Source organism: Nannospalax galili, unplaced genomic scaffold, assembly GCF_000622305.1.
Source record: "Nannospalax galili isolate Female #2095 unplaced genomic scaffold, S.galili_v1.0 scaffold1508, whole genome shotgun sequence".
Lineage (NCBI taxonomy): Eukaryota > Metazoa > Chordata > Mammalia > Rodentia > Spalacidae > Nannospalax > Nannospalax galili.
Genome location: NW_008358858.1, coordinates 961976 through 986343, shown reverse-complemented (window position 1 = coordinate 986343; position 24368 = coordinate 961976). Strand labels below are relative to the sequence as shown.

The following is a 24368-nucleotide window of genomic DNA, read 5'->3' as shown; positions in this document are numbered from 1 at the left end:
GTCTTTTTGAGACAGGGTCTCCCTGTAGCCCCAGCTGTCCTTGAACTCACAGAGATCCACCTGCCTCTGCCTCCCAAGTGTTGGGATTAAAGGCGTGCACCATCACGCCCAGCCTTCCTCTGTTCTTCTTTAAGGAAGACCTTAGACATCATGGTTCTTTGGGATTAGGTCCCCCATTCCAGGCCCTGCAGTAGCCTGGCTTTGCCAGGTAGGCAGCACAACTAAACCAGTGTGGCAATCTGGCCCCAGCTCACCTGCTCTCCTTGTCATCTTCCAGAAGCTGCAGTTTGTAATAGGAGTTGGTCCCTTTGACAATGTCCACCAGGCCAAGTGTGGCACTAAACACCTTCCCACCTTTCTCCAGGACGTGTGCAGAGTGTTCCAGACCTGTCCCAGAGGCAAAGCTGTAGCTTTCTCCCAGGAAGGGCTAGGGTTTGGGCAGAGGGGTCTGTGGGTCTAGGGGTCCCTAAGTAGTTGCCTATCATACCACCTTCCAAGGTCTCCCACTGACACATGCTTCCAGGAGTGGAGACTGGCAAGCAAAGGGTGCCCGCTCCCACCCAGCTGCCTTTGCCACTGCAGACGCTGCCTAACCATCCAGGTGCGTACCTGGCTCCAATTCTGCTCACTTACCAGAGTCAGGGTCAACAGCTGCTCCTCCCTTGAGAGTTAATTTCATCCTCTTTTCAGACTTGTTGACACCTTGGAAGGGGACAGAGAAACACAAACATGAAACAGCAAAGGCAGAAGAGCTTCAAGAGGCACTGTTCACTAACACAGCACCTACACACCCTCTTGCATCCAAAGGGCCTGCTGCTCTGTGTCCACTTAACACTGAGGTAAAGACAGACTATCTTGGGGACAGCTGGTCTCACCTTCCTCCTTGGCAGGGCCCTTGCTCTTCTTGGAGGGTGCGGATGACTTCCCTTTGGGGGCCTTTACTTCAACAGTTTCTACCTTCACTTCGGCCCCCCAGGAGGACAAATTGTGGGCTGAGAGCAATTCCTGGAGGCTCTTAGTGGAGGCAGGTACATCCTGGAGGAAGTCCTCACACACGACACGAACATTGGCTGCTTTTACTTCCTCCATCTTCTTATTCATCTTTTCTACCTCCTCTGTTGAAAACAGAAAAGAGTAAACCAAACCATAAACTTAAAACTAACCCTTGATCTCCAGTTGCTACTTAGGCATGCTCACACTCAATCACCCGTGCAAGTCTTCTTCCCTTCCACACTGGGTACTCAGAGTTTCTTCAACCCAACAATCATGTCCTACGGGCACTAGTCACCCCCCTCAGGTTGAGAGCCAAGGGTGGCTGCCCCTCCAAATCCTCAGTGAGATATCAGGGGGCATGTCACTGAAATGGACGCCAGAGATCTGTAACAGTCACCAGTACAATAGACCTATCATGGAGAGGGGCATAACTCAGTGGCACAGACTAGCAAATGTGAGGCCCTGGGCTCTATCACCAGCACTGCCAAACAGCAACCACTACCCTAACTACAAAGGAACCCATTTCTCTGTAGTTTCAAACCTTCTTGACTGTGAACATTTGTTTTGGCAGAGCACCTAGTGACATCCTGCAGAACAGTAAGTGGTGATGAGAAAAGTAGCTGTGGTCTTTGGCTGGGAATATGGACCAAACGTGAGCACAGAGTGCAGAGTGGCAACACATAGTACAAATACTCTGGCTTTACCTTCATAAAATATGCAATGGTGATAAGAGTTGAACGTGGTGCCACACACGTCCTCACCGAACCCTCACATCTGCAGGAGAAGCAACCTTAAACTCACTTTTAGTGCTGATGCACAGGGAAGCTTTGTTGGCCGATCCTGTCAACTTGCCCCCGAGCTTTTCAACCGTGGCCTTCACTTCATCTTTGCTCTGGGAGAGTTTACCAAGTGTCAGGATCTTCATGTTGGACAGTGGCTTATCTGGGACAGGAGAATAGAAGTGTCAGGCTAGGTCCACTGGGCTACTTCCAGGAAAAGAAGGAAAAGGGCAGCAGGACAGCAGGCTCCTACAGACAAACCATGGGCCTGACACCCTCCGTCATCCTCTTCTCCTTGGGAAAAGCCTATGAAAACAGAAGCTAAGGGCCAGTAGGAGAGCAAAGGACAGGACAGCAAACCTGAGAATCCATATACGTTCCTCAACACAAAGACCAGGCAGGGCACAAGCTGCATGATCCAGGCTGGGGTCTACCCTGGGACTGCTCCCTGGGCAAAGCTGCATTTGGGGATGAGACCAGAATGCTAGAAAGGACAAGGAAGAGGACAAGACACGCGAGCTCCCAATTCCTTCTGTTAACTCTCTCTTTCTCCTACCACCTGAGTAAGAATAAACTGTACTCCTTATCTGCAATTAGGCTTGATAGTGACAGTTGTTAGAAGATTTGGTCACTATGATCAAACTGAACCAAGCTGTTCCAGGCAAAGGGTAGCAAGCTGACACCAAGTGCCTAGCACTAACTGACGGGCCAGCATGGACAGGCATCTTCTGTGAGCTGCAGGCAGGAATGCAGCGCTACTGACGACTGCCAGACTACTGGTCATCAGTTGTGTTGCAGTCCCTGGGCCTAATCATCAGGGGCTATAGCTTCACACCTCCCAAGTAGGGAAGGTCTTGACTGCCCTCTCTGGGACACAGTCACTAAGGACATCAACTCCACTGATGAGAACAAATCCACTGATTTGGGTGTGAACTACAAGCAAGGAGAAAGCAGAGGAAGGACCTGTCAAGGAGGGACCAGAAAATGGATCCCAACTGGTCACCACATGTACATGCAGAGCCGAGTTTCAAGTGGCAGGGAGGATTTCAGGTGATCATTGGTCACCACCAAGGGTGGGAAAGCACTGTTGGGGTTGTGTTCTGTTGGAGAACCTTGTCCTCCCCACTAGGTTGTGGCCTCCACCTTCATGGTAAAGTCTACACATGTCTGAAGTGTTTCTCTTTGCCAGCAAAGCACACAGGCCTCACTGCTTCTGTTGGCCTGGACCATGTCTATGTCTAATCAGTGGGCCTAGAGACTGGTAATGAGCTCTGTGGTACAATGGCAGTGTGTCCTGAACATGCTCCAGGGAAGGCTGTCCACAGGTCTCTCTAAGGAGCCCTCTTCTGGGATCCCAAGGAGTCGTCACTTGCTCCTACTGTCATGTCCATTGTTGGGGGCCTGAGGGAAGGAAAGGCCCATGGCTAGCAGAGCAGTGCACACACACCTCAGGATACCCATTCATCACACCCTTGGCATGATGGGACAAGCTGGTCATTTCTGAGGTTTTGTTGTTTTGAGTCAGTTTTACTATGTAGCCCTGGCTGGTTCGAACTCACAGAAATCTATCTGCTTCTGCCTCCCAAGTGCTGGGATTAAAGGTGTATTGTGGGGTCTCTCCCTTCCCTCGTGGGTCGTTGGCCACCGGTCCACGGGGGCAAAGGGAGCAGAAGTGACGAACGGGCTCAGGACAGCCAGTGAGCACTGACAGAAGCCCTTCTGGGGAGGCAGGTTCAGTGATACAAACAGCTCCAGACTCAGTGAAACAGCTCCGTTTATTCAGTGGGGGTAGGGAAAATATAGTGGGGCACTAGCTGTGGCATCTCTCCCTTTCCTCGTGGGTCATTGGCCACCGGTCCATGAGGACAAAGGGAGCAGAAGTGATGAACGGGGTCATGACGGCCAGTGAGCACTGACAGAAAAAAAGCCCTTCCAGGGAGGCAGGTTCAGTGATACAAACAGCTCCAGACTCAGTGAAACAGCTCTAGATTCAGTGAAACAGCTCCTTTTATTCAGTGGGGGTTAGGGAAAATATAGTGTGGAGGCAGTAGCCAATGCTTCAGCTGATAGGTGCTCATAGTATGCTTTATTTACATGTGGCAGTAGGCTCCTATCATCTACCTACCAGGCAATGCCTAATTACCATATAGAAAAAAACCTGGGGGTAGTTTTTACTCCAGGTAACTATGCCAAAGGTCATGCTTTAAATGGGGCCAAGCATCCTTGGCAGCACTTTCCAGTTAAGTCAGGCAGGGAGCCCCTGCTGAGAAAGGAGCCAATCTTAACAGCAGGGTTCCCCAATAGTGTATACCATCAAGCTCAGCGCTCAAACTGGTCTTTCTTGGGTGGCTCCAAGGTTAAGCCTAGCCCACAATCCTCCCTGGAGTCATACCTGCTGGGGCAGAGGAGTTCATAACTGTGGGTGCTGAGGCTGCAGAGAGTGGGGGGGCCACAGGCGCTGGGGCACTGGTTTCTGGGGGGAATATCCGATCCTGCTTTTTGACCTTTAATTTCTTGAGGTAAGAGATTTCTCGGAATTCCTAAAGAATATAAATTTTAGTTTTAAAAAACAAGTACTCTCTTGAAATAAACTTACAACATACTAAGGGGGATTTGACTTATGCAAATTAAATAATCTTAAAATTCTTACAACAAAATAGAAAAGTGCTGGAAGCTTCCAGGATGAAAGACAAGTGTCATTGTTTTTTATAGTACTTATTTCCAGTATATCTAATTACAGACCAGGCACTATAGCTGCTTTAAAGAGAAAAAATATTTTCCTTCAGGAGAAAGCAAAACAAGCTGGTGAGGTGGTTCATGTTGCCAGTCGTGAAGCTCTGAGTTCGATCCCCAGAAACCATATGGTAGAAAGAGAGAACCAAGTTCCAAGTTGTCCTCTGACCTCCACATGTACCTCCCCACATACACATGCAGATGCAAAAATGTTTAAAACAAACCCCAAAAGCAGTTGGCAACTTGAAGGAATGATCAGTGGACCTGGGACCTTCTCCAGTGTCCACAAGGTGCCCACTCATGACTACAAGTACTCTAAGACTTGAACGTTAAGAGCACTGGCTGCTCTTGCAGGACCTGGGTTTGGTTCCCAGTACCCACAAGATGGTTAACATCTATCAATAACTCCAGTTCCAGGAGATTTGATGCCCTCTTCTGGCATCCATGAGCACTGCATGCACCAGTGCACTTACACGCATATGAATTTTAAGGAAAAAAAAAAAAAAGTCCCCTAAGTCTTGCACTCAAGTGACAGATTTGATACTCATTAGGAAACCAGGCCAAGTTCCTTCCCTTTTTTAGAGAGGAACACAGAACACAGATGCAGCAAGCTCTTCAGTGTCCATTATGATGTCTTCCATTGGTACAGTTCTTTCTTCATCCCAAGTAACTTACAGTACTAGGGAAGGTGATCACTTAACAAATGTCTACAAACATGTAGCCCTGGCAAAGAGCACAGTCCTTATGCTCCCAAGTCCCAGTTGTGCCCATGTTCAATGAACAGTAGGTGAAATGTCAGATGCCTCCTAATACACACTGATCATGCAGCAAAGGCAGGCTAAAAAGATGGCTTCCGCCCTCAAGAAAGCAGCTGTCTGGACTGAATGCAGCACACAAAGTGCCAAAAGGAGAGGTATGAGGGAGAATGTGCAGGTGGAGACCTGACAAGTCTTCCAAGAGTCAAAACAGCAGAGTAGCCTGGGCATAGGCATCTGGTAACACAGTGTCTGGAGTGGCCCAGGGAAGTTTCCTACTGCTGGAGTGTAAATGAAAGACTCACACAGGAAAGGCCAAGAGGGTTCTGAGGGACACTACAGAGCTGACCTTGAGTCTGAGACAATCACCTCAGGGGAATACAGTTATGAACCTCACAATCTACAAGCATCTAGACTGGAAAACATGTTACAGATGTTTTAGGATAAGCACATTCCCTTTAAAGATGTAAGCAGATGCTCTGCAACTAATGGCTAATCCTGCTTATAATTTTCACCACCAAAACCAGTAAAAGACAAATCCCATCCGAGGGAGCTGTAAAACTTGTACTGGTTAAGATATCACAGTAAGATTTTAAAGGTGGGGAAATGTTAAGGTCAGGAGGGTTGTAGAGTGGCTACTCAGGTCAAAGGAGATTGGGAGGGAGAGTATAATTATGGCAGTGAACAGAGGAAAAGAGAAACAATTCTATCTAGCATTGATTATGAGGAAGGCTCAGCAATACAGAAGGGTAAGGAACATAGACTGCAGTCCTGTGACCTGGACTGTGGACAAGCCTAGAAGGTGGAATCATGTTTCCTGGCCAATAGATCCCAGCATGCTACACCCTTACCTTTGGGGTCACCCATTCCTTCCGGTTGGGAGTCTGTGTCTTGACCATGCACTTAGTCCATGCAGTGACATCCCCAGTACAGTAATAAGCATCACCCTTGAAGACCAGCTGGCCCGAGCACTTCTCACAGGGCAGGAGGGCCCCAAATGCCATGCCATCAGCAACACGGTCCAAGATCTAAAGCCAGAGTACAGGGATTCAGGAAAGGACAACTACCAACGTAGATGGAAGAACTTGAACACGCTCTATGCCTGGGAAGAAACTGTCTCAGGGCTCTACCCACAGCCTGGCGCTGCTTACAATGAAGCTTGGGCTTGGCACTTCTGGAGAAGTGAAGGGTTCCTTAAGTACCATATCTCAGGAACTTAGAAAGCAAGGGAGGCCCAGAGCATTCACCCTACTGTACAAGGACTGGCCCAAGCAGGTGCCCTTTTACAGGGTAGGTGGTAGGAGGTAGGGGTTGGGGTGTAGCTCCTTCTACAGGCAGCACTGTAACATGTGGCAGGAGATGAACTTGGCAGCCCGGGAGCATATGGCAAAAGAAAATAGAAAGCTTTCAGGCCAATGTGGCATGAACACAAAAGGCAAAAATACCTGTCCCACCTTGGGACCTCACCAAAGTTCTAAACCAGACTGACGTGTGGCAACATCTAGGGATGCCTTCTGAACCGAGGAGATGGTGACCATGATGACAGTGACCGCCATGTAACACAGCTATGGAGCTGTGACTCCTTACAGGCAACACCAGCAAGTGTTCGCACGGTGGGCCTCGTATTCATGGCCCCAAACACAAAGGCAGCTCACCGCTGACTCCCCAGATGGCACTTGTTGCTGGTTGAAGATAAGCAGCTCTTTCAGGTCGTTGGTGGAGCACACCTTCCTCAGCTCATCCTTGATGTTCCAAATCAGCTCATTCTGGGCCTGAGGATGAGACAGACACCTGCAGCTGAGATCAGTTCTTTAAAAAAAATGTTTTTACTACTGTTGTGTGCATTTGAATGGGGGTTGGGGGTATACACATGCTATGGTGCATGTGTAGCAGCCAGAGGACAGCCTGCCTGAGACAGTTCTCTCCTTCCACCACGTAGGTTCTGGGGAATCAAACTCAGGTCATCAGACTTGGCAGCAAGGGTATTTACCCACTGAGCCATCTCACCAGTTCACGATCAGCTCTGAGCAGTAGAATCCCAGCTGGTGAGTCTCCCATGCACACCTTTGATGGAGGTGGGTTGTTCTTCCAAAGTCAGCCTGAAAAAGTCCTCCTCTAGCCAGGGCATGACCCCAAGGGACACTTGTATGCATGTCAAACTAAACCTGGGGTGTGCTCTCAGAGAACCTTCTGCAAAGTGGGAAAGAGGGGCCACTTAGGAATGTTGGGAAGATGGAAACCCAGACCCCACCAGCCCTGGTGCCAACCCCTCAGAAACCGAGAATCACCTAAGAAAGACTAGATGCTCTAGGCAGGGTTTAAGGCCCACATTTATCCCTCCCAACATTCTCAACATTCACTTAAAGGAGGTGGTATGGAGAGGGAGAAATGATTCCCAACACCAGTTTCCTTAGAGTGTACTATACACTCAGGCTCAATCAGGAATGTGTGTGGTTACTTCTGGAAATGAGATTTTAACCTTTGCTAAGTGCCTGTCTTTGCTGATGCTTTTATATGCCATCTCAATTATTCTTACAACCATCTGCCAAGGAAGGTACTAGCTTCTTCACCTTGGAGCTATGGCCAGAATAAGCCTCCTTCCTCCCTGGGACAGCAGGTAAATTAGGACCATCACAGACCAGGTTGCACCTGTCAGATGGAGATCCTCCTGACATACCTGTCAGAAGTATGGCTGGCTCTGCCATACCTCACAGGCTGCTACTGACATTGAGGGAGGATTTTTTTTTGCATGGGTTTCCATGGTGAAGGGCTCTCTGTAAAAACATCCCCTTCTTCCTCCCTGTAGCAGAGCACACAGTGGGATGTCAGAGATGTTGGACAAGGTGCACAGGGAAGCAGCAGACCTATTTCTCCTTTATACCCAGGGAATAGGCGGGAGGAAAGGAGGGAGTCAAGGGAGCAATTCCATCTTCTGGCTGGCTTTCCACTGCTGGCAACACTGGGGTGAGAACACCAGCACTCCCACTGAAGGGAAAGTGCAAAATGGCACTGCAGGTCGAGGGGACGGCATCCTTTATACTCTCAGATGTTCGCCAAATTGGTGATCTCTAAAAAAATTTTCTTTGGATTTTGTGTGTTTTTTACCTGCATGCATGTAAGTGCACCTGTGTTGTTCAATGCCCATGGAGGCCAGAACAGAATGTTGCATCCCCTGGAACTGGAGCTAAGGATGGTTGTTAGTCACCTTGTGGGTGCTGGCAACCAAATCTGGGTCCTCTCTTAACTGCTGAGCCAGCTTTCCAGCCCCAAATTGGCAATTCTTAGTAAGCAACTGAAACCAGATCAGACATTGTTTTTCATTACTGTACCACTAACAAAAGTTGATGATACAAGCAGGCAGCTTCATGAGTATCATGTTCTTAAGAGGCAGGCTGTTCTCTACAGACTGTCCAAACACCCAGCATATTCTTAGTAATAACTGCTTCTTTGCACTAACACAAATATAACCAATAGGGACAGGTCTCTCTCATCAGTGACACTGATTTTAACAGGGAGATTTCTCCCCCTTTACAGCATGCTTTCCAGTCCTTTGCCAAACAAGAGACCTTCATTTTAAAAATGGGGAAAACTCTCTCTTTAAGCCACTAATGCATCTATCTAAAAACCTTTGACCTCTGTGGATGCCAATGTTTTCAAGGGAACTTGCAGGTACAGGATGGCCATGATGCCTACATTGGGCTGGAGCACCACTTTGTGCCACCCCAGTTGAGTCTGGTCTTAAAGAGCATTCTGTCTTGTTTGGTCCTGGTTGCAGGTCTGTCATCTGTGGCCTAATGCATCTCCTCACCCAAATAAGATGAAAACAAGCTGGGAGAAATGCTATGTGGCTCACAGCAGCTATCAGCATAGGAAATTTACACTGGTCCTGGTAAGTGGGGACATGACCTTGAACGTTCTTCCTCATGAGAAGGAAGACAGCAAGGACAAAAGCTCAGAAATCACCTTGAGGGCCTTTTCCAGCTTGCTGTCCTTGTCTTTTTCTTTTTTAGACTTCTTCTTGGCCACCTCATCTGTTCCATCTACCTCGTCACCTTTCCTCTTTCTGAAAGAGATGCAGGACACAGTAAGAACCAGAGCCTTGAGACAGACCAGGTGACATATCTTAATGCAATTAAGAACCCCCTCCCCCCGCCCGGCCCCAGGACTGTGTACAGGTGTTACCTGCAGGAAGGCAGGAGATACTACTCATTTCAGAACATATTCTGCCAACAAGGAGGGACTGGGGTCTTCAATGGGGCCTCAGAACAACTAAGACAGGACCCAGGGCTCAGGTGATACCTGAGGTTAAACCCCACATGTCTCTTGGCATACAATACAGTGACCAGGAATTGTGGGCAGACAAAACACAACTGAGAGAACTGAACCTGTGGTATGAGACACAGGGCTGCTCCCCAGGCCACCATGTAGACCCAAGCTCAAACTCTGGCACGTTCCTTATCTATATGCTAAAGGAAGGGCATCATCTGCCTTGAAGGACTATAGATAATCAGATGAAATAGCTCAGACAGTGCTAAGCAGAGGGCCTGGCACACCAGTTGTGTTGGACACTCTCCCTACGTCCTGTGCTACAACAGCCCAAGGACATGTTCACCCACTGGCCTGTCTCATAGCTTTCTTGTACATTCCAGCTTGTGTGTTAGGATCTGAACAGTGCATCAAGCTGCTTAGTGACAATGGTACAACCACTGTCAAAGGAGCAGTCACTTCTGTGCTATCCTTAACATGCTTAATAACAAATCATTCTAGAATGGGGCATAGCAGGGCAGTAGAGGGTCAACAGGACAGAGAAGAGGTACTCGTGAACTCAATTCAAGACAGTCGTGGCAGGGCTGGAGAGACTGCTCAATGGTTAAGAGCACTGGTTGCTGTTCTAGTGGACCTGGGTTTGGTTCCCGGCACCACAAGGCAGCTAACAACCACCTGCAACACCAGTCCCAAGGGACCCAATGCCCTTTTCTGGCCTCTGTGGACATTGTACGCACATGGTACACTTACATATATGTAGGCAAAACACTCACACACATGAAAATAATAGTAAAAGCTGGGCATGGTGCCGCACGCCTGTAGTCCCAGCACTTGGGAGGCAGAGACAGGTGGATCTCTGTGAGTTCAAGGCCAGCCTGGTCTACATAGCGAGTTCCAGGACAGCTGGGGCTACAGGAAGACCCTGTCTCAAAAAGAACCCCCACCCCCCACTCCCCCAAAAAATTAGGGGCTAGAGAGATGGCTTAGTGGTCAAAAGCACTTAATACTCTTGCAGAGGACCCAAGTTTGGTTCCTAATACCCACAAGGCCCTCTTCTGGCCTCCACAAGCATATAAGTACATTTACATACATGCAGGCAAAACACTCATACACATAAAATTAAGAAAAAAAAAAAGATAGTCATGGGTTGTGGCCAGTCCCTCTTACCCTAACACCACATGTAGGCCCATCTGTTCTGACTCCAGGCCCTACCCACTGTCCATCCATTTGCAAATGGCCATGATTCTCCCAGAGACCCAGACACAGAAACCCTTCCTTGACATGACTGCAGAGATGCTAAGGGAATACAAATATGGGTCTTGACAGGGTGGCAAAACGTGACCACTGATCTGGGCAAGGGAACTACTTGGTTGGTCTTTATATATTGGGAAGGCTGCATGAGAAAGTAGACATAGCCTGAATCTACCTGGCCTTGAAGAATGGGAGCTGGAAGGGGATCAGTGTCTGGTGCAGCAGGAGCAGGTCCCAGCCTCCCTGCCATCTTTTCCTTCCTGTCCTCTGCTCCTACAAGCCTGCAGCTGGCTTTCTGACAGTCATCAGAGGAATGGAGTCTGCAGGCTCTCTAGGCCTCAACTAGAACCACAGTTTCTGACTGCCATCCACCTACCCTTCGCTCTTGATGCCTGGGAGCTGCTTCTTCAGAGTTTCTTTGTCTTCATCAGAGAGGAGGCTGAAGCCCTTAAACTGGCTGGCATTATACTCAGGCCGGAAGCCTAGCTCCTCCCGGTTCTTGACAAAGCAGTTTGGATGGTACCAGCGGTCAATCATGCCCAGTTGTGGCTTCTCTGGGTCCAGCATCTTCTTGGACAGGCGCACCTGGCCCTGTAGGAAAACCCGTATATGGCATTTAGGGTGTGACAAGGCAGAATGGAAACTAGGAAAGAGACTAGCCCAGGACCCTGAGTCCAAGCCAAGGCACAGCCAGCAACTTGAAGATCCTGGTTATCTCATAAGGAATGTGGGGTACCCTCAGGCCCCTCATTCTGGAAATTTCAAGTACCCACCTGTATGGGCAAGCATCAGAGTAGTAACACTTCTCTAGGGGTATGTCAGGATGCTGATGTGTGCACTGGACAGCCAGGCTATCACACCACTCTGCCCCAGTGTGGAAACTTGCCCCAACAGGGACTTTCTTGCTCCTCGCCCTCCTGTGGACTCTGTAATCTCTACACTTAAGGATCTGGCTAGGTTGCAGTGGTGGGAGCCAAGTCCTGCCAGTCTGCCAGCAGTATAATTCTGAGGCCTGACATTCCTGAAGTTTCCCATCTGTGAGGTGAAGAAGACCCAAAGAACTCAGTTCACAGAGCTGCTGGCTATATATAAAAATACCACCTCAGTCCAAGTAACACCCAGGAGCACAGAGCAGGCTGGTATTCCCCTTGAAGCAAGAGAATCTTCAGTTTTTTTGAGACAGGGTCTCCCTGTAGCCCGATGACCTGGAACTTGATATATGGTGAGGCTGGCCTCGATCTCAGAGATATACACCTACCTATCTTTGTCTCTCAAGTGCTGGGACTAAAGGTGTGTGTCACCATGCTTGACTTCTGCCTCCAATTTTTATTTAAATTATTTTTATTTTATGTGTATGAGTGTTTTGCCTGCATGTATGTTAAGTGCATCTGTGTCATGCAATGCCCAGAGGCCATAAGAGGGTGTTGGAACCCCTGGAACTTGAATTATGGATGGTTGTTAGCTGCTTATGGGTGCTGGGAATTGAACCTGGGTCCTCTGCAAGAAAGAGCAGTCAGTGCTCTTAACCACTGAGCCATCTCTCCAGCCTGTCTCTAATTTTTAATGGCAGGAGGTGGAGGACACCCAGCAATTCCATTTTTCCCAGTTTCATGTCTGCTAAAAGATCTTGAATGTCCCTCAAAGGCCCATGCACCACCAGACTCTGGTGCTTGCGGGAGGTGGTGGAACCTTAGGAAGTGGGGCCTAGCAGAAGTCAGATGGGGGAATAAGATACTGGTCTTCCTTTCTTTTTCCTTCTCAGCTATCATGAAATAAATAAACCTCTTTTACTACACTTCTTGCCATGTATGAATCAGCCATAGGCCCAAAGCAACAGGGCCAAAGAACCATGGACCGAAACCCCTGAAACTGTGAGAAGAAAGTTAACTGACACTTTACAATACTTTGAAGAGCAGAAACCCTCAACCAATGCCTTTCATGAATCAGTGAGTATATGCCTGCCAACTTAGGGGAGACCTGTGCTGAGGCCTTCTAAGCTTTTTCTTCCATGTCCTCTAGGAGTAGAGGCAGCTACACAGGAAGAAAGAACCAGGCCTACTTGGATTCCAGTCTCAGTGAGGATCTCCACTGTTTTATCTTTAATCACCACTGCAACACCTAAAACCCATTTCTTCTTTCCTCCTGAGATACTCAAAGGCACCCACCTACAGCAAGCACCTCACAAAGTCAGGACACCGGAGCCAAGTGCTCACCTTTTCTATCTTCTCCATACAGCCCTTGCATGTGCTTCTGTTGGATTTGGCATACTCTGCTGCAAAGTCGCCCAGTGTCTTTTCTGCCTTGCCTCCAATTCCATCCTGGCCTTTGCCTAAAGAAACAAGCACATGTCAATGCTCAACTCAGCAGCCTTATGATGCAGACTCCAAATGCCCCATCGCCTGTCTTCCTTCTCCCAGATCCTTCCACAAGGATACTGTGTTTCGGGTGATCATAACCAGTCTATGTCATCTCTACTGGTAACAACTGTGATTACTTAACAGAGCTGCTTTTCTTTTAATAAAGCAACTCTTCTCAAACAAGCTGGGATCCAACTTTGTATCTCTCTTTTCCTCAGACTGCCCCATCTTCCCCATTTTGGAAGTAATTATTTACCACAAAGGTTAGAATCATGCTAAATTTTAACTCAGACTTCTCTCTTGTATTATGGCTTTACAAAGTTGTGTTAAATTGAGAGGAGTAGCTATCGATATAGATCAAACACAAGCATATTAAGAACAAAACACGGGGCTGGAGAGATGGCTCAGTGGTTAGGAGCACTGGCTGCTCTTGCAGGGAACCCATATTCAATTCCCAGCACCCAATGGTGGTGAAAAACCGTTCATAACTCCAGTTCCAGGGGGATCCAATGCCCTCTTCTGTCCTCCACAGGCACTGCATGACACGGGTGCACGTACATACATGCAGGCAATATACCCGTACACATAAAATTAAAATAATAAATATTTTAATAAAAAAAAGAACCGAACACATGGCAAAGGTGTTACGAGAGCAGGGAAAAAGGAATCATGCAAAGGTTTGGGAAATAGACAAAAGCTAGATTATTTTTTAATATAAAAGTAAGTTTTAGCCTGTTGAGATGGCTCAGCAGATAAGGATGCTTGGTGCCAAGCCAGACAACTTGAATTCGGTCCCCAAGACCCACTTGGTGGAAAGAGAAAAATCAACCCCCAAAAGTTGTCCTCTGCCCTCCACAAGTACCCCCTGGCACATATGTACAAACAAACACACATACACGAATAAATAAATATATATGATCAAAGTAAGCTCCATGGTTGTTCTCTCTGAGAACAGGGGAACCAGACAAAGCTGTTCCTTAGTTCTTCTACACAATACTGCAGAAGAGATTCCAATACACTAAGGGAAGGAAGAGAATAAAAAGATGTAAGTTTAGAAAAATACAAGTAAAGCCATCTCTCTCTGTACAAAACACAACAACCTTCAGAGGATACCCCAGGAATCTATAAAATCTACTAGTAAGTAAATTTTTGCAAATTTTTAAGAAACAAGGCCAACATGCAAATATAAGTCATTTCTACATGTTAGAAATAAACACTAGAAAAACAAATCAAAGCACACAGCTATTTAAGTACATAAAATATGTCACAGAAACTTAAAAGAAGGAAAGATCTGTACAATGAAAATTTTTCATTGTTAAAATTAAAAATGACCTAAATAAATGGAGAAACACATCATGTTCAGAGTTTGGAAGGATCAATTTGTTAGGAGATCAACTATCTGAGATTTAGTTCACAGATTCAAAGTAATGCCAATCAAATTCCTAGAAGGCTTTTTGGAGAAGATGAAAAACTTACTACTAAATTATGTGTATGAATGTGTGGTGTATACGGGTGTATGAGTTCATGTGGGTGCATGTGTGTATGTGCACAGACAGGTGTATGTGGAAGCTAGACACATTGGTGTCTTGTTTGATCCAGGGCTTCTCACTGAATCTGGAGCTCATTGATTGGCTGGCCAGCGAACTCCCAGAGATCTGCCTGTTTCATCACCCTGCCCCTGCAGCCACACCAGGCAGGATGCCAGGCTGGGTGCTAGGGATTTAAACTCCGGTTCTCACAGTTGTTTGGCATGCATTTACACACCGAGTCATTCCCTGGGTCCCTTAGCCTATTAAATTTATAAGGAATTACAAAGGCTCTACAAAGGCCAAAAGAGTATATGAAAGGTCAAGAGTTACACTGCATGGTTAGCTAACACAACCAAAGGAACCCAGGTAGGAAAAACCTTCATGTCTTCCTCTCAACTAACAGGAGAGACAGGGCGTTGTCTATATAGTTCCAATGAATGGTCACCCCGATGGCTCTGGTTAAACTAAAAGGGTCACAAAACCAAACCGAAAGTCCTAAATCTGGGAAAGGCACTAACTGGATAGAGAGAGGAAGGGCTGATAGGGGTGAGAAGGAGAGAGGGGTGGGAGAGTCATCAGAATGCATTATATGCATGTATGAACTTTATGATAGCTTCACAAAATAGACATACGCAAAGTCGGATTACTATGCATCTCATGTCACAAAATTAAATTTGTTATACTTAAATTACAATTAAATAGATCAAGGCCCTTAAACCTACAATTTCCATTATCTTAAACCAATGAGAAAAGATCACAGATGAGAAGAATTTTTGCCATAGCCATCTTCTCTGCAAGAACTTAAATTCCCTTGGGGCCTGTGGTAGTTTGAATGAGAATATCCCCCACAGGCTTCAAGTACTTAAACACTTGGTCCCCAGTCTGTGGTGCTGTTTGGGGAGGGTCAAGGAACCTTTAGGAGGTGTGACCATGCTGGAGGAAGCATGCCACTGGCTTGGGCTTAGAGAATTTGTAAGCCTTGTGGGATTTCCTGTCTCTCTCTGCTTCCTATGCTTGCTTGAAGCTGTGAGGCCTGCTCTGAACACCTCCTTCTGCCATTATGGATCCTTACCCCTGAAACTGTAAGCTCAAATAAACTGTTCCTTCTTTAAGTTGCCTTGGTCAAGGTATCTTAATCACAACAGCAGAAAATTAACCAGTACAGGGCCATTCTTGGCAAATTCACACCTCATAATTCTGAACAGCATTAGTGACCTCTCGGCTTTCAGCAAGCCAGAAGCAAGAGGGGCCAAACAGCACCAGCCTTGGTGGAGAAGATGGTAAACTGTATCACAGTAGGACAGAAAGTGAAAACGGAGTCTCACAATGAACATTTACTTCACATAACTTAAAGATACCCAGTGGTGAGCTTGTGGACACTGATGAATTGACTCTGAACTTCCTATAGCAGGAACAGTCCCGGAACAACCAACACCATACCATAGGACTGACTGCAAGACCCAACCAGAGGCTCACAGCACAGTGGTCAGGACAAGGCTGGGTTGGGCTGGCTGAAGGACAGAGACATAGATCAACAAAAGAGTACAAGAGTCCAGAAATAGATCTCACAATAGCACACTGATCTTAGACACAGAAGCCAGGGGTGATAATGCAACAAAGATGGTTTTTCCCAGACATGTAGAAGATAAGCCTCACAAAACTACTGTATTTTTTTTTTTTTTCTCACTATTTCAAGAAGGAAGGATTTATTCTGGCTCATGGTTTGAGGGTGAAGACCTCAAATCATGGGGGAGAAGCAAGAGTTGGCAGGAGTTTCACACTCTACAGACCAGGAAGCAGAGAGGGGACAGGAAGTAGGGCCCAGATATAACCTCAAGCTCATGCCCCAGAGCTCATGTTGAAGCACATGAACCTGGAGAGGACATTTTACATTCAAATCACAACAACTCACTTATGGAAAAAAAAATTTCAAAAAAAGACTGCACATAGAGATGATGTATGTCAGGACAACCCTTTCTACTACTCCCTTGCATTTCAGAAATTTAGTCTCTCTCTCTCTCTCTCTCTCTCTCTCTCTCTCACACAAGGTCTCATGTAGCCTAGGATGCACATACACCCATGCATTTTCCTTACAAATCACACCCACATGTGTGCGATGGCACAGGCACACCTACTCTCTCTCTCTCTCTCTCTCTCTCTCTCTCTCTCTCTCTCTCACACACACACACACACAATAAAGCCAAATATTTACTAATAATACATCATAAAGAAACTTATTTTTAATTAATCTGTGTGTGCAGTTGTGCCATGGCATGTGTGTGGAGGTCTAAGGACAACTTATGTGAAGTTAGTTTTCTTCTTCCACCTTTAACATGGGTTCACACTTTGGAGACTAAGGCAGAAGGGTCACAAGTTCAAGGCCAGAGTAACTTAGATCCTATCTCAAAATAAAAAAGTTGGGAATGTAGCCCAGTGGTAGAGTGCCTGCTTGCCTTGCATGAATGGGGCCCTAGAATCAAGCTCCAGTATGTGGGATATGGGGGGGGGGGGTCACATGTATAGGCTATATACAAATACTCCATGTTATGTAAGAGTACCCCCAGATTCAGATTTTGGTATTTGAGGCAAGACTCCTGAAATCAAGCCTCTGAATACATCGTGGGTATGAAGGAATAACTACACTTTCCTTCCTGTGACATTTTTCTATCCCCTCTCCCTGCCCTTAACATGATGGAGAGAAGACAAAAAGAATTCATAGAAAGTAAAAAAAGATGTGTGGTTTCCAGTGTTTTCTGAGGAGGAAGGCGCACAGAGGACTTGAAAGTCAGTGATCTGCATCTGACAGTACAGTAGTGGGTACATTACACATCTGTCCAGGCCCACAGAATGTACAACAAAGAGTAGAGTCAAACTATGGGTTAATGCAGTTTTAACTGCTGTAAATGCACTGTACAGGCACTGGTGCTGGAGAGCAGGGCCTACGGGAGCATGGTAGTTTTATAGTTGTTTTGCTGTGACCCTAAAACTGCTCTAAGAAACTAAACCAGGCTGGCAAGATGGCTGAGTTGCTAAAGGCATTTGATGTGTAAGCCTGATGGACTGGACTTTGATTCCCACAACCCATGTAAGGGTGGAGGAGAGAACCAATGCCACAAAGCTGTCTTCTGACTTCAACACATGTGCCATGGCACATGCTCATCTGCACACACACACACACACTATATATATATATATATATATACATATATACACACATATATATATATACACACACAAATAATAAAAATGTTAATAAAAGTCTATTAAAAATGAGAATTCTGCAAATTTAAAGGCCACATTTCCAGCGTCTGGAAAAATAAAACACCAAATATCACCCTATAGACAATGCAGCCCAATGATTGCTGAACCAGCCACATGTAAGACAGAGAGACAGGACTCAACACTCATGTCCCATGGCTATCCATACCTGCCACTCCTCCAGCCTCCGCAGTCTTCTTGACCTTCTGCTGGTCGTCCCACCGCAGCTCAGAGAACCCATCTACTTCAATGTCAGGCTGCCGGATGGAGTGGCCCACCTTCCAGAAGCAGGAGAAGTGGTACCAGTGTGGTACCTTCCCGTCAAACATGGGTGACTGCAAGACAGGAAGCAAGCAGAAGTGAGGGGGCTGTAACCTTCATGGAGGCCACCAGCCGCCCTTCCCTCAGCCCTGGCAAAAATGGGAACCTGCTCCTCCCTGCAATAGGAGGCTGGGCTGCCCAGTGGTTCTCTCACATAATGAGTTGCAGGTAGAGGGGAAACAGTATCCTGTTTCTCCCCTTTCTTTTTTAAAAATTTATTATTAATATTTATTTTATGTTCATGAGTGTTTTGCCTGCACATATGTAAGTGCACTCATGTCTTGCAGTACCAGGGGAGGCCAGAAAAGGGTGTTGGAGCCGCTCAAACTGAAGTTACTGTTGGTTGTTAGCTACCACATGGGTGCTGGGAATCGAACTCAGGTCCTCTGCAAGCGCAGCCAGTGCTCTTAACCCCCTGAGCCATCTTTCCAGCTGCCTCACCTTTCTTTTCAAAAAATTTCCTTTGAAAGCCAGAAATTGTGGCTGGCTATTCTCGAATCTACTGTCTCAAGACACAGAACATTCATCAGCGGTGTCTTCCTAGGGCTAGCCCCACCCAGGCTTTCGGTTATACTCTATGACTTGCTTCACAGCTTTGAGATACACACAAAACGCCTACCTATTCAGTGTCCAGGGCCCAATGAATCTACTGGAAGAGCAGCATGAGCTCCTGAGCTCAAGGTTCTGGGTGGCCCAGAAATGGCTCTAAGTGCCTCTGCAGTTAAAAATAATGAGGAACAAGACCCAGATAATGAGCAAGGCAGAGAAAAATGTGTCAGGAAAAAGTGTCAGGTTAGCAGCAGACACACAGATGTGAAGAGAATGGATGACCAGCTTCTGTGAGGGCATGAAAAACAGCCCAGGTAGCAGGCCTAGAGGCCTGCAGCTAGGCTGGCCACTGGCTGTGTAGAAAGCACTTGTTCCCTTGTGGGCACCACCCTACTTCAGGTGTTTTCTTCTCCAGGAAGGGCTGTGCAGTGGGCCTTTCCCTGAGATAGGGCCACATTCTGCTCTGGGCCCAGCAATGTCTGTTTTAGAGGCTCTTCTTCACAAGCCATGCTGTGCACCCCATAGCCTGCCTGCCTCCCTCTAGGTGGGAACTGGTAACCCCATCTCATAGATGAGAGGGGTCACACAGGCAGTAACGGAGGCAGCCTGAACAGATTCCTATCTGACACCAGGGTTGGCCACCATCCTGACTGTGGAAGAGCTACTTAAAACTATACAAATTACGCTGACCAGAGGAAAGGTGGGCCCTTTACAGGACACAGAAGTAAAGGCCAATGCAATAAAAATATTAAAGCAGCACTGAAAACACCATTCTGAACCTGCAGGAGGAAGCTGTGGGGACACGGGAAATAAACGGAAAAGCAGTGACTAGCTAGGTGTTCCAATTAGCCACGTGTACTAAAATACAAGGCTGAGGCTTGACTAGGTGACTGAGACCTACCTAGACCACCTGAGAGTACTACCACCTTTTCCAGAGTCTGCAAAGCTCTCAGCTCAGACCTATGCCTCAAGGCCTCTCACATGGCTTCCCTCAGGGGTATATTACATTGAGCCAGAATTTCCCCCAGTTTGAACCCCAGGGGGCAATGTGTTTACTGCATGCTCCAAATCTTTCTGGAAGAAAGGGAGAAACGGAGGAATCTGCAGAAAAGATGGCCTCTAAGCCAGACAACAAGAGGCATTTCTGAGAGGATTCAGACTCTGGCTCAAACACTCCATGGGACTCACACCAGGCAGCTGGTGCAGCTCAGAGGATGCCATCCTCCTCAGAAAAACTCTTGAGGTGGGATGGAGAGTGACTAGTGAAGTAACCAAGGTCAGAAGATGCTAGTCTCTACCTGGGTGGTATAAAATAGGCAAGGAGATTATGTGGACCCACCAAACATAAAGCCCTAATCATGGACCAAGGGCCGCCCCCAGCCCCAAGCAACCCCCAGCCCCCAAGCAACCGAACAGTTCAGAACAGTTCCCCATTTCCTTCCGGGTTAGGTGGGCCATGCACTCCACCCACTGCCCAAAGAGCAGGATCACTTGCCTAGGAGCAGGGAGTGCCCAAATCCTCCCAGGATCACAGGTCTGCCTCCCCACCGCCAAAAGGGCCCAGCACCTCCCTCTAAGTCTCACCCAGAAGACCAAGGCAGTAGTTTCTGGTTCTCAGCTGCTCAAAGAACAATCCTCCCATACAAATGTAAAAGAAGGTATTTAAATTCAACTACCAGAAGAAAGACTTCTTTCAGGCCCAGCCTATAGGACCAACTTCCAAGCCACCCTTACTTTGAATAATAAAGAGCTCCTTTCACCATCAAGTAAACCCGGAGGAGGGCCCAGAATGCTAAATTATCTGGGTCTGCCTCGGCCTTTTCTGGACAAGCAGGGGTGTGCCGTGTGTCTTACTTCCACACTAGAGTTAGATCACAGTCCACTGCCTGGCAGTGAGGACCACAGATAAGTCTTTCCTCCCTAACAGCAACATCCTAAAATACCTAATAAAATACTTGAGGGCTGGGCATGGTAGGAGACAGAGGCAGAGGGATCTCTGTGAGAAAGAGGCCAGCCTGGTCGACAAAGTGAGTTCCAGGCCAGCTCAGGCTACAAGAAGACCCTGTCTCCAAAAGACCAAAAAAAGAAAACTGATAATATTAAAATAACTATAAAACTAGAAAAACATTAGAAAGGCTGGGTGTGATGGGGCAGGTCTATAATTCCAACACTCCAGGAGTAAGAGGCCAGGAATTTGAGGTCAGCCTGGGCTACGTAAGACCTTGTCTTTACTAGTAACTAATAAGCTTTACTAACATTCTCTTTAATAGCTACTCTAATTTTGTAATAGTGATGAGAGTAAAAGTTATGTGGAAAAATTTGCAGCTGCAAAGCCATATGAAGATTGACAAAAATCACAGATAGTGCTGAGACCTTTGATTTTCTGCTGGATAACAATGGATTTAATCTTAAGGTTGATGAGGATGTGGATACAAGTTTTCTCTCATCTAAACTCGGGGAGCCTTGAGTTCTATCCACTACCTCACAGACCCCAGGTGAAGAACCGCTACACTAGTAGTGGAACGCTGACCCAATATTCAGGGTAAATATTCAGGGTAAAGTGCAAAGACCTTGGTTGGAAACAAAGCTTTCACTGTTCTTCAAATCATAGGCCCTCCCCACTATTTCCATCTTCCTGCCCCACTTCAGTGAATAATGACTCAATCAAGCACCCACACTTCGCTGGGACGCCCACACTTGGCTGGACTCACAGCCCATCCACTTAGTACAATCTCCTATCATTAATCAATCAGCAAGCTCTGAAGGGTTAATTCTGTCTATAAAAAATGTTTACTTAAGGCTGGGTGTGGTGGTGCATGCCTTTGATCCCAGCACATAGAAAGAGGCAGAGCTACAGGGAGACCCAGTCTCAAAGCAAGAACACAAAACCATTTACCTATCCTCACTAACCTCTAGATTTAATTAATTACTCCAATCAGGAATGAAATCAACAAAAAGATGCGTTTAGCTTGGGATTTTTGTCACCAGTGATCATTACAGACACTGACCTGGAACCTAACCGCCACCTAATGCGTACAGAATGAAAAAGAACTGTGCCAGGTGCTGAGCTACGCAGTCCTGGAGGACATCAAGATGACAGCTTCGATTCCTGCCATAAAGTGAAATGAGCTAACAGAAGTGCAGCTGGTCCTGGGTACCCACTGAACATCTTTCTACTTTCTCCCTTTAAGTACTGGGAACCTTTCCAGGGCTATCAGGCCATTCCTGAAAACACATTAGAGCAGCTGGACAACCGGGGAAACCTTGACCATTAGCCCCGAGCTTGGTAGTGTATGGAGACATAGGAACAGGGGAGGTGAGCACCACAATTCAAAAGATAAACATTAGCAAAACCGGAAAGGAGAGCCCAGGAGGTCGAACCCCTGTGACTGGTAGGGATCTTTTGGTCCACCATCTCAACAGGGCATCCCAACTCCTCCCTGGCCATCTCAGAAGCCTCGGGAAACACTGAGAGATCCCCAGTCTACCAGAATGCCTAGATAAGAACTTCCCTGCAGCCACTCTTGAGTAAGACCAGATAGATGCAAAAGCAGAGGCCCAGGGACCTCGGGAATGTTATTTTCAACTAGAAATTAGGCCCAAGCCGAACACCCTGCACAAAAACTGTAGTGTCTTGCATAATTGAAATAAAAAAACAAAGTCGGGCGTGGTAGCGCATGCCTTTAATTCTAGCACCCGGCAGGCAGAGGCAGGAGGGTCTCTGAGTTGGAGGTCAGCCTGGTATACATAGCGAGTTCCAGACCAGCTGGGACTACAAAGAGACCTGTTTCGAAAATAAAAACACGAGAGTGAGCGGGTTTCGAAAGGATAACCAAAAACAGGCTGAAGGAAAAAAACAACAAAAAGCCCTTGTGTGCCGGTCTCCTTGAATCAATGCTGGCCAAAAATATACAGGCCAGGGTAGGCCTTGGCTTTAGACGCTCTATTTCCCGGGCTTTTCCTGCAGGGTCAGAGGGATCTCCCGGAAGGGGTCGGCCCGGTAGGCCTGAGTCCGGGAAGCGGTGCCCCAGGCCTCGGGGGCTCCGGGCCGGCAGTTCCCGCGCGTCTCTCCGGGTCCCGGCGAAGCCCGGCGGGCCCTGAGTCCACCCCGCCGCCCGGCCGCGCCCGCCGCCCCGGGCCGCCGCACCTGCACCATGATGGCCATGCGGAGCGAGTCCTTGGGGATGCTGTCGCTGCATTTCTTGCAAGAGGCTCGCCCGCTCTTGGCGTACTCCACTCGGTAGAGCTTGTCCGAGGCCTCCGCCATCGTCCAGCGGGCGCAGCAACTGCAGCCAAGACGTCTCGCGGGCTGCTCCGCTAACGTGTCGGTTTCCCGCAAGCGTGCGGCGCCACCTCGGCTCTGGATAGATTGCTGATGCCTGGCGGCGGGAACGCCCCCAGACCCACGCTCGAGGGGCGGGACCTTCTGTTCACGGGGCGGGGCCTGCAGCTTGGGGACCCGCTTTCCCAGCGTCCTAGTTCCGGGCCACCGCGGCTGCGCCCGCTGGTCTAGCGGCTGCTGGAGCTCGGAGGACCCTCTGAGGATGGCTTTCGAAAGCGTCTACCGAAAGGTGTTTTGTAGGTTTGGCCCAGAAAAGTTTCCTTGATTTCGCAACTACTTCCATCCACTCTTTTAAAAAATTATTTATATCCTTACATTTATATTATGTGTTTGAGTGTTTTGCCTGCATGTATGTAAGTGCACCACATGTGTGTAAATGCGGACGGAGGTCAGGGGAGGGCAGAAGAGGGCATCGGATCCCCTGGAACAGGACTCAGTAGTTTATTACAGAGACACTTGCTCAACCGTGCTTGGTTGCTGTTCTTTTACAATAGCTAGGAAATGCTAACAACCAAAATGTCCCTCAACCAATGAATGGATAATGAAAACGTGGCACATTTACACTATGGAGAAGGTTGTTGGCTGCCATATAGGTGCTGGGTACTGAACCAGGGACCTCTGCAAGAGCAACCAGTGCGCTTAACTTCTGAGCTACCATTGCATTAAGGTAGTTTCCTACATGATATTTATTCTGGGAAGGACTTGGTGGGTCTCATAGGACTGTCATGGGTCTTGGATGTATACGCATAGTTAAGAATTCTTTCCCTAGAACCCTAAGGAGGGCCGGCACTATCTGGCTGCCTAGTCAATATTTCTCTATGGGTGGCTTGGTATATACTTCTCCAGTTATGCCCATATCTCCTCTGGTGTTCACCATTTTAAGTAATGGCCATCATTCTGCAAATTATTCAGGCCAACACCTTGGCATCAACCTGATTTCCACCCTCTTTTGATGCATATCTGGTCCCCCGCCCAATTCTGACTTCCTGGTTCTAATGTCTTCTCACCAGTGCCCAGCACCTCCACCACCAGAGTTACCATATCTTTCACAGTCACCTTCCTTCCAGCCTGCCCTCTCCTGTCTTTTCTCTCTCAAAAGCACATGAGGTTGTTTTATATCTCACACTGCATCACTGGTATGTATAAAATGTTTCAAATATTTCTTTCCACATGTACAGTAGGGTCTAGGTCTCTTCCCTCATTCAGTTCTGGTCCTTGGCCACATTTCTCACTCA

The 24368-nt window shown here is 47.5% G+C and overlaps 1 protein-coding gene across 1 annotated transcript in view; it reads right to left on the bottom strand.

The window, feature by feature from the left end:
- Parp1 (poly(ADP-ribose) polymerase 1) overlaps positions 1–23197 on the bottom strand; it is a 36947-nt gene extending 13750 nt beyond the window's left edge. The window contains exons 1-12 of the mRNA XM_008822372.3: positions 22939–23197; positions 18091–18256; positions 12991–13106; positions 11154–11368; positions 9224–9323; positions 6916–7032; positions 6112–6288; positions 4165–4312; positions 1795–1935; positions 876–1115; positions 634–702; positions 255–387 (exon numbers count right to left, since the gene is read on the bottom strand). Of these exons, the coding sequence (XP_008820594.1) occupies positions 255–387; positions 634–702; positions 876–1115; positions 1795–1935; positions 4165–4312; positions 6112–6288; positions 6916–7032; positions 9224–9323; positions 11154–11368; positions 12991–13106; positions 18091–18256; positions 22939–23058 (1742 nt within the window). The 5' untranslated portion in view covers positions 23059–23197. The remainder of the gene's footprint in view (positions 1–254; positions 388–633; positions 703–875; positions 1116–1794; positions 1936–4164; positions 4313–6111; positions 6289–6915; positions 7033–9223; positions 9324–11153; positions 11369–12990; positions 13107–18090; positions 18257–22938) is intronic.
- Between the last annotated feature and the right edge of the window lie 1171 nt (positions 23198–24368).